The sequence below is a fragment of the Littorina saxatilis genome, linkage group LG10 (assembly GCF_037325665.1).
Source record: "Littorina saxatilis isolate snail1 linkage group LG10, US_GU_Lsax_2.0, whole genome shotgun sequence".
In the NCBI taxonomy this organism is placed as follows: Eukaryota; Metazoa; Mollusca; class Gastropoda; order Littorinimorpha; family Littorinidae; genus Littorina; species Littorina saxatilis.
This window is the reverse complement of record NC_090254.1, coordinates 2528804-2538565: the sequence shown is the minus strand read 5'-3', so window position 1 is coordinate 2538565 and position 9762 is coordinate 2528804. Positions and strand designations below refer to the sequence as shown.

The 9762-nt window shown below is 44.6% G+C and overlaps 1 protein-coding gene across 1 annotated transcript in view; it reads right to left on the bottom strand.

Annotated features, from left to right (window-relative positions):
* Nucleotides 1–383: 383 nt before the first annotated feature.
* The window catches only part of LOC138977941 (E3 ubiquitin-protein ligase MIB2-like), a 35146-nt gene continuing 25767 nt past the window's right edge, over nucleotides 384–9762 (bottom strand). Inside the window, exons 14-17 of the mRNA XM_070350548.1 lie at nucleotides 5818–5911; nucleotides 3069–3151; nucleotides 2438–2598; nucleotides 384–1810 (exon numbers count right to left, since the gene is read on the bottom strand). Coding sequence (XP_070206649.1) covers nucleotides 1765–1810; nucleotides 2438–2598; nucleotides 3069–3151; nucleotides 5818–5911 — 384 coding nt within the window. The 3' untranslated portion in view covers nucleotides 384–1764. The remainder of the gene's footprint in view (nucleotides 1811–2437; nucleotides 2599–3068; nucleotides 3152–5817; nucleotides 5912–9762) is intronic.

Sequence of the window (9762 nt, the reverse complement as noted above, 5' to 3'; positions counted from 1 at the left end):
AATGCCATTCATTATTATTATGTTGGGGAAAGCTTTACATACACACACATGCACGCGCACACACACAAACACACACACAAACAAAACACACACTTATATACCAACACACACACACACACACACACACCCACACACACATATTAACACATACACAAACACTAGCACCCACACACACACCCACACACGCACACACACACATACCCACACATACCCACGCATGTAGCGCACACACACACTCACAAAGAAAACACACACACACAAAACACACACTTATATACCAACACACACACACACACACACACACATATTAACACATACACAAACACACACACACACACACACACACACACACACACACACACACACACAGAGTAATCATTTGGTTTCTGTTTAATTATCACTGTCACAGTGAACATGATCACACAAGCGTGTCAGGGTTTAATAATTAACATTATAACTCTGCGTTACGCTGTGCTAAGCCCTTGAAACAACTCAAAACTGTATAAATAAAAAATCTAATTGGCTAATCAACTTCAGTTATTGATTACTTTACATGACATAAATAGGACTTAGTAAACAATCCTTTTGTGAAACAAAATATCTACCAACTGTATGCAAATACGTACATTTATACCGTGAAAACTGAATCAAAAAACAAGAAAGGTAGATTGTTGGAACGTTTATTATTGACAAAACAATACGTTACAGTCACAAATATATCGACCCAACGGTCATTAAAGTGCACATACAAACAATTAGTAACAAGAACTCTGCTTGATCGAATGTTTCGGCCGCTTGTTGGGGGAAATCCCAAGCCAATGAATGATTATATGACAAAATGAATGACGTAAAAAGGGAATGACGTCAGCGTTGAAAGAATGTTCCTTCGGTAAATAGAACAAGGCAGAGAGAGAGAGAGAGAGAGAGAGAGAGAGAGAGAGAGAGAGAGAGAGAGTATGTACGCGCGTGGTCGTATGCGATTTATGAATAAAAAAAATAGAAAGAGCTACGGTTGAATGTAGGTAGTATATACCTATTGTGTATTAGACATCATACCTCAGTAATTGTATACACAATAGGTGTTAAGTTATGTACTGTGAAAACTTGAGCAGAGAACAGAGGTACACAGACAAATGTGTATGACATGTTGTGTGAAAACTTGAGCACATAACAGATGCACATGAACACATTTGTATAACATGTTGTGAGAAAACTTGAGCGCATAACAGATGTACATGGACAAATGTGTATAACATGTTGTGTGAAAATTTGAGCAGAGAACAGAGGTACACGGACAATTCGTATAGCTATGAAACCTTGAGTATAGAAACAAAGGTCCAGGAACGAACAAGTAAAGGTCGATTTGACAGCATGTAAAGATCGCACACGTTCTTCTGAAGAATGTAATTTGGAAACCAATTCAAGTGACAGTGATATCCCTTGAGGTTTTACTTATAGTCATTTACTCCTGTAACAATTATAGTGGTGTTGATTGTGTAGTAGTCTGAGCCGAGAGTGGCTGGAAATCCTGTCCTTGACCTTTCCGTCCCAGAGGACACCGGGTGACCTTGGCACTGCACGTGCTGCACACACACGAATGTTGACATGGCAGCAGCGTGACGTCAGACTTGGGGGCAGCGCACACTCCACAGGGAAGCCCCACCCCCTTCAGGTCGTCTTTCAGCTGGCCATAGCATATAGACGTGAATGTAGATATGGTTGTCAGTCCTGGTGAAGGCTCGCTCAAATCACCCACAGTGTCACCTAAAATCCTAGCGTTCCTCCACTTTGGCGTCTGACGAGCTCGGGACTGAGGAAGGTGAACATGATACGAATGTCACACGTGGGGTTAGAATGCAACCAATAGCTCCTTCCAACAGCAAGAAGAAAACCAGATCGCGTAACGCGATACAAAATCATTCAGAAACATTCAGAAACATACAGAAACATTCAGAAACATACAGAAACATTCAGAAACATTCAGAAACATACAGAAACATTCAGAAACATACAGAAACATTCAGAAACATGCAGACAATCTGTTGGCTTAAACATAAGCACAGAACAAACACATCTTTACCAAGACTGCGTCCTGGCCAACCCGAAACAACGCTGTCTTGCTAGCATGTACGCATGGATCTCTATTTGCATAAAACTAGTTTGAAGTTGTTAAGTCATAATGCAACTGGACTGAATCAAATAATGTTGGACTAATTTGACAGTTGCGACGATGGCCAAAATTCGCCCCTGCAATTCATCAAATCCAGATCCAGATCCAGATTGAGAATGTTGTCACCACAGATCCGCCTCACATTTTGCCATTGTCGTGCATCATGTGACTAATGTGACCAACCAGGACTGATTGCAGCTGACCTGCTTAATGTTATGCACCAAGGTAACTGACAGACATAAACAGACCGGAGAGCTCCAAACTTACTTTTTCCTGATAAAAGACTCCACGCCCTCTCTAAGGACGGGGTCACCGTAGGTCAGAGGGGTTCGACCCTCCGAGTCTTCAACGTCCACGTAGGCCCCGTTACTGACCAGCAGACAGGCCAGAGCCACACGCACCTGTATCTCCTGGTCACTCTGGGGGCCCTGTTACACACGAGGTTGTCAGTCTGTTTAACGCTTGATGATATGTGCCATGCACAAAGAGCTCAGGTTGCTTACTGATGACGAAAGATGACGAAACATGTCAGCCATAAAACTCTTTGTGAGATTTAAGTTTTACGCCCGCACAGCAAAGTCATTACTGTAAGATAGGTCAACACATTTTGAACGTTGCCAGACACAGTATTATTCATACTTAATGTAAACGTTGACTTCTCGTTAACGTGTGTGCGTGCGTGTGTGCGTGCGCGCGTGCGTATGTGTACGTATGTGTGTGTGTGTGTGTGTGTGTGTGTGTGTGCGTGTGTGTGTGTGTGTGTGTTAGTGTTTGTGTGTGTGTGTGAGTGTGTGTGTGTGTGTGTTTGTGTACGTGTGTGCGTGTGTTTGTGTACGTGTCTGTGTGTTTGTGTGTGTGTTTATGTATGAACCAAATGTCTCACTGTGTATAAACTTACAAAGCGGTCTTCAATTCTGCGCCCGCCCATAGCTTCATGTAAAGGTGTTTGGCCGTGGTCGTCCCGAGCCTGGATATCTGCTCCTGTTGGACCAGGAAGGACACAGACAGCACCGCTGACATTCACTCAAAACACTAATACTGACATGCGTTACCAATATCAATAATGACGTTATTACAAACACCAATGTACGTCATTCATTACAAACATAGTTCATAAATGTGACCCTCCACCACGGAATGAGTCGCATGTCACCTCGCGCGGTTCTGCGCTGGGCTTAACGGGGAGTGTGAGGGTCACCATAGTCACAGGCTTATAACTCAAGTTTTCGCTCTTTTCTAAAACGGTTTTCACCATTGGATAGAGCATAAAAACCTCTATAGAAAAATGTAAAAATATGTAAATCATGCAAAGGTGACATGCGACTCATTCCGTGGTGGAGGGTCACAAATGAAAGTAATTGTTGTGCGGTCTGTTGGATGAAAGTTGAGAGAAGCCGCATGGAGGGACAGCCGAACAGACAGGTGGCCAGACAGACAGACACGGTCAGAGAGGTCCGGGCAATCGCGAGTTCGTCGTAAATCCTAGAACTAAAAAGACATTGGAGCTTAAGCGAGGACACAGAGCGAGAACCAGAAACTGATCTCGGTTCACAAAGCGGACAAGGTGGTTCCAACCCGTCGCAAACGTTAAAGATCCCAAGTTCCCATCGACAGTCCAGGGAGTTGGAAACACACAGCTATATCCATCACTCACAAAACGATCACCACTCTCTGAGGGTTCCTCTATTAAAACACGGAGGGAGAGGCTGCATTGCAAGGGATCATACAGAGACAGACAGACAGGCAGACAGACAGACAGACAGACAGACAGGCAGACAGACAGGCAGACAGACAGACAGACAGACAGACAGACAGACAGACAGACAGACAGACAGGCAGGCAGACAGACAGACAGACAGACAGGCAGATTCATTGAAGAGATTGTGACCAGACAGCACAAGACCTAGCTCCATGAGGGCATCGGCAGAGCGGTACATGCCATGTAGACAGACAGACAGGCAGACAGACAGACAGACAGACAGACAGATTTGCTTGATGATGCAGACAACGGTAAAGTGTCAGTCCTTTCCTTACTGGATTTTTCAGCTGCTTTCGATACAATTGACCACAAGATTCTGCTGAAAAGATTAGAGGATACTTTTGGAATCACTGCAACTGCATTGAAATGGTTCGATTCGTACATGGAAGATAGATTCCAGTCAGTTGTCATTGACAGCAGGAAATCGAAGCCTGCGCTCCTTCAGTACTGTGTTCCACAAGGAGAGACAGACAGACAGGGGCCTGTTTTATTTAGTCTATACACTCAACCAATGTCAAGCATCATGAAAGAACAAAGCTGTGATTACCACAAGTTTGCTGACGATACGCAGCTCAGAGGTTCTGAAATACCAAAAAAAGACAGTATTCTCACAGACAAGCTTGAGCAGTGTGTAGAGAAAGTAAAAGATTGGATGCTGTGCAACAAACTGAAACTGAACGACGATAAGACTGAGGCCCTGGAAGGTGGTACCCGCTCCCAGTGTAGTGGAGCTCCTGGGGCTTGTCTGAGGGAAGGGTATCATGAAATAGTCTTTAAGCCTTACGTTAAAAATCTTGGGGTATATCTTGATTCACAACTTACCGTGAGCAGACAAGTGAGTCACATTTGCAGTACATCCTACCTGGAGATTCGCAGAGTAGCCAAGATCAGGCGTTTTTTGACCAAGAAGGCTGCCACAAAGCTCGTCTGTGCACGTGTTACACCTCGCATTGACTACTGCAATTCTCTCTTGGCTGGCATTTCATCTGATCAGCTATCTCGCATTCAATGAGTTCAGAACAGTGCAGCTAAGGTAATCCTCAGAAAGAAGCGCAGGGATCATGCTACGCCACTGCTGAATCATCTCCACTGGCTTCCAGTGCAACAGAGAATACAGTACAAGCTGGGCACTCTCGCTTTCAACTACTTTCATGGCACCCTCCCTCCGCCTTACTTGTCATCAAAACTGACAAAGTACTCTCCAACTAGGTCCCTGAGGTCCTCATCCCAGCTGCTCCTCACAGTCCCTAGAGCTAAACTAAAATCAGCTGGACAAAGATCATTCAGATATCAAGTCCCTACACTCTGGAACTCACTTCCCTTAGCGGTCCGCCAGTCTCCTTCACTTCCATCATTTAAGATTAAACTGAAGACTCACCTGTACAAATCTGCCTTTTACTAAAATGAACAAAGTAATTAGGACATTGAAGCTGTGGTGTAATGCGTGCATGTGACTTGTGAGTGAATGTGCTGAATGATAAGTTTGCTTGTTGACTAGTTGTTAGTTGTTTAATTTGTTGCCCCACAGTCTATGTTACATCTTCGTTCTGTTTTAGATCTGTACGCTTTTATGTGAGTTCTGTTTTATTGTCAGACTTTTTATGTGTAACTATGTGTCTAGCTATTACTTATCTTACGTGTTTTGTTTTGGGTTTTTTCATCTTTTTAAAAAAAAATGTTCTAGATTATTTTATATAACTATAAGTGGTCGTTGTCTATGAATTGTTTTTGTATGTTATTTCTTACGAGAAAACTTTTTATGTAAAATGTTAAATTTTAATGTCTAATGTAAAGCGCCTTGAGACTGCCATTCGGCGGTGAACAGCGCTATAAAAGAATGTTTATTATTATTATTATTACAGACTGACAGACAGAGTTGCGATCAGACCTAGCTCCATGAGGGCCTCAGCAGCGCGGTACATTCCGCGGAGACAGGCCAGCATCAGCGGGGGGTGCCTCCCTCGGTTGACATCCGCTCCGCCCTGTCACACACAGAAAACAATGTCACCGGCATGATAACACGACCAATACTCGCTCCGCCCTGTCACACACACAATACAATACAACAGGCATGATAACATGACCAACACTCGCTCCGCCCTGTCACACACAGAACACAATATCACAGGCATGATAACACGACCAATACTCGCTCCGCCCTGTCACACACACAAAACAATACCACAGGGATGATAGCACGACAAACACTCGCTCCGCCCTGTCACACACATAATACAATACCACAGGCATGGTATCATGACCAACACTCGCTCCGCCCTGTCACACACACAAAACAATGCCACAGGCATGATAACACGACCAACACTCGCTCCGCCCTGTTACACACACCCATAACAATACCACAGGCATGATAACACGACCAATACTCGCTCCGCCCTGTCACACACACAAAACAATACCACAGACATGATAACACGACAAACACTCGCTCCGCCCTGTCACACACACAAAACAATACCACAGGGATGATAACACGACAAACACTCGCTCCGCCCTGTCACACACATAATACAATACCACAGGCATGGTATCATGACCAACACTCGCTCCGCCCTGTCACACACACACAACAATGCCACAGGCATGATAACACGACCAACACTCGCTCCGCTCTGTCACACACACAATACAATATCACAGGCATGATAACACGACCAATACTCGCTCCGCCCTGTCACACACACAAAACAATGCCACAGGCATGATAACACGACCAATACTCGCTCCGCCCTGTCACACACACAAAACAATACCACAGGCATGATAACACGACCAACACTCGCTCCGCCCTGTCACACACACAAAACAATACCACAGGGATGATAACACGACCAATACTCGCTCCGCCCTATCACACACACAAAACAATACCACAGGCATGATAACATGACCAACACTCGCTCCGCCCTATCACACACACAAAACAATACCACAGGCATGATAACATGACCAACACTCGCTCCGCCCTATCACACACACAAAACAATACCACAAGGATGATAACACGACCAATACTCGCTCCGCCCTGTCACACACACAAAACAATGCCACAGGCATGATAACACGACCAACACTCGCTCCGCCCCACTCTGTCTGGCTCCGCGACTTAAAAGTCAATGTCGTTAGTAGGGGGCATAGTAGGTAGTGGGCTGCGTCCGTTAGCTCGGGACAGACCCACTACTGAACACCGTCGAAGTGACTCAGCAGAAGTGCAGTGTCATCTTCCGAGGGTAGCCTACCGCAGCGACCCGACATCCCCCCCTGGAGCGTCTGTAAAATCGACAAGTCTGGCAGCGGAACGAAATTCAGAGGTGGTTGGAGCAGCGAGTGCAGGGACGGAGCGGTGTGAGAGCACAACGGGACAAGGAACAGGTGTAAAGACGAAAAAAGAAAAAAAAAAAAATACTAGCTCCGCCCTGTCACACACACAAAACAATACCACAGGCATGATAACACGACCAACATTCGCTCCGCCCTGTCACACACACACACACAGAACAATACCACAGGCATGATAACAACCAACACTCGCTCCGCCCTATCACACACACATAACAATACCACAGGGATGATAACACGACCCAATTCTCGCTCCGCCCTGTCACTCACACACAAACAATACCACAGGCATGATAACACGATCAATACTCGCTCCGCCCTGTCACACACACAAAACAATACCCCAGGCACGATAACACGACCAACACTAGCTCCGTCCTGTCACACACACAAAACAATACCACAGGCATGTTAACACGACCAACACTCGCTCCGCCCTATCATACCACAGGCATGATAACACGACCAATACTCGCTCCGCCCTGTCACACACACAAAACAATACCACAGGCATGATAACATGACCAACACTCGCTCCGCCCTATCACACACACAAAACAATACCACAGGCATGATAACATGACCAATACTCGCTCCGCCCTGTCACACACACATAACAATACCACAGGGATGATAACACGACCAATACTCGCTCCGCCCTGTCACACACACATAACAATACCACAGGGATGATAACACGACCCAATACTCGCGCCAACACCACCCCCATCCATTGCCCTCAGAAAAAAAGCGAACATGAAACGAAACAAGAAAAGAATACAAAGAAAACATCAACAACTACAAACGATAACACACAACAAACATAAATCTGAGATAGCAAATCGTTTCGATAAAAAGAAGCCTTTAGTCTTTATTCAGAGTACATGTATAACCACGCAAATATATCCCTCAAAACCTTGCCCCCACCGCTACCCCCTTCCCCTCTTCCTGCCATACCTACTCCGCCCAGCTCAAGAACTTGGACCTGGGTTTGCTCTCCCAAAATGATGACAAAAACAATGTTTGCAGTGGTTTGTTGTCATACCAGTATTTTTTTGTCTGTCGTCGAGAAGCATATGCACTTCTGTTATATCTTTATCAACCTCGGCCTTTTGGCCTTGGTCGATACAGATAAAACAGAAGATGATATGCTCCCCTCGGACCGACACAAAAGCTCGTAGTATTCACGCATGAATGTGATTGATCCGCAGTTTATTGTGTCATCTATCTACCTGTTTTCTCTGGGGCAGCTCAGATCAGGAATATGTAGGATCAAAGGGGATGTATAGGTACTGAAAACTGTCTAACTTGAACATTGCTCCAAAAAACATCTCAGATTTGACCCGGATTTGACATGGGTTAAGTCCATCCCACCACTTGGTCACATACCAACAGTCAACACCCAAACTGCTTGTTGTGGTCAGTTAGAAATGTTTGATGAATTAATTTCTTTAAAATCCACCAGTTGCTTTTACAAAATCAATTCATAGACCATACTGTACGTAGAGCAGATAGTAGTTAATAATAAGGTCATGTTTTACCTACTGTTAAGACTATGCTGTACTTTGAGCAGATAGTAGTTAATAATAAGGCCATGTTTACCTACTGTATAGACCATGCTGTACTTAGAGCAGATAGTACCTGCTATTCCGACTTAGTCGTGTGACAGACGTGTTCTTGCACACGAGATTACGTTGACTGTCTAACGAAACCGTCAGGCTGAGTTAGACATCAGCTGATCGAGTGTGGAAGAAAACTGTCACACGACCAAGTCGGAATAGCATTTATGTCTCACAGCTTCAACAGAGGAGAGAACAAACACGTTTTGCGTACTCACGCTTGACAAACCTAAACACAGGAGCAGCCATTGTGGAGAGATCTACTTTTTGACGGAAGTGACCGAACAACAATGAATGACGTCTCGGTATATGTGAATGACACCACAGTCATTGTCACAGTCTGTATCTTTTGAAGCATCGCATCTTTATGACGTCTTTCTATGTCTGCATGCGCAAAATGTTTGTTCTTTTCGGGATCTTTGTCTTATCTGTACCCAACTCTGTCCTTCTAGATTTAAACCAACAGGCATCGTGAGCGATCCACTTTCCAAGGACAGCTAAATTCGTGTATGGAAACAGTACAGTCGTCTGGGATGCCGTTTTCAGTATTCTCAGCGTTGGAGAATTTGTAAAGAGAAGAAACGATAACAGCAGGAGAAATGAAAGTCGTGTGTGCATTTTTGGGCTTATGGAGGGACGATTGCGAGTTTGATTCCGTTCTTGTCATACTCAGAAACGTGTAACACACAATCTTGCCCACATTTGCTTTAGTAGCGGCAAAGAAGGAAAGCGTGAGACATTAGTTATTAATAAGGCCTTGTTTTACCTACTGTTAAGCCATGCAGTACTCACCTTTAAGACCAGTAATCGGACACAGTCTAAACGAAAATGTCCACATCAGTGTGTCTGTACTC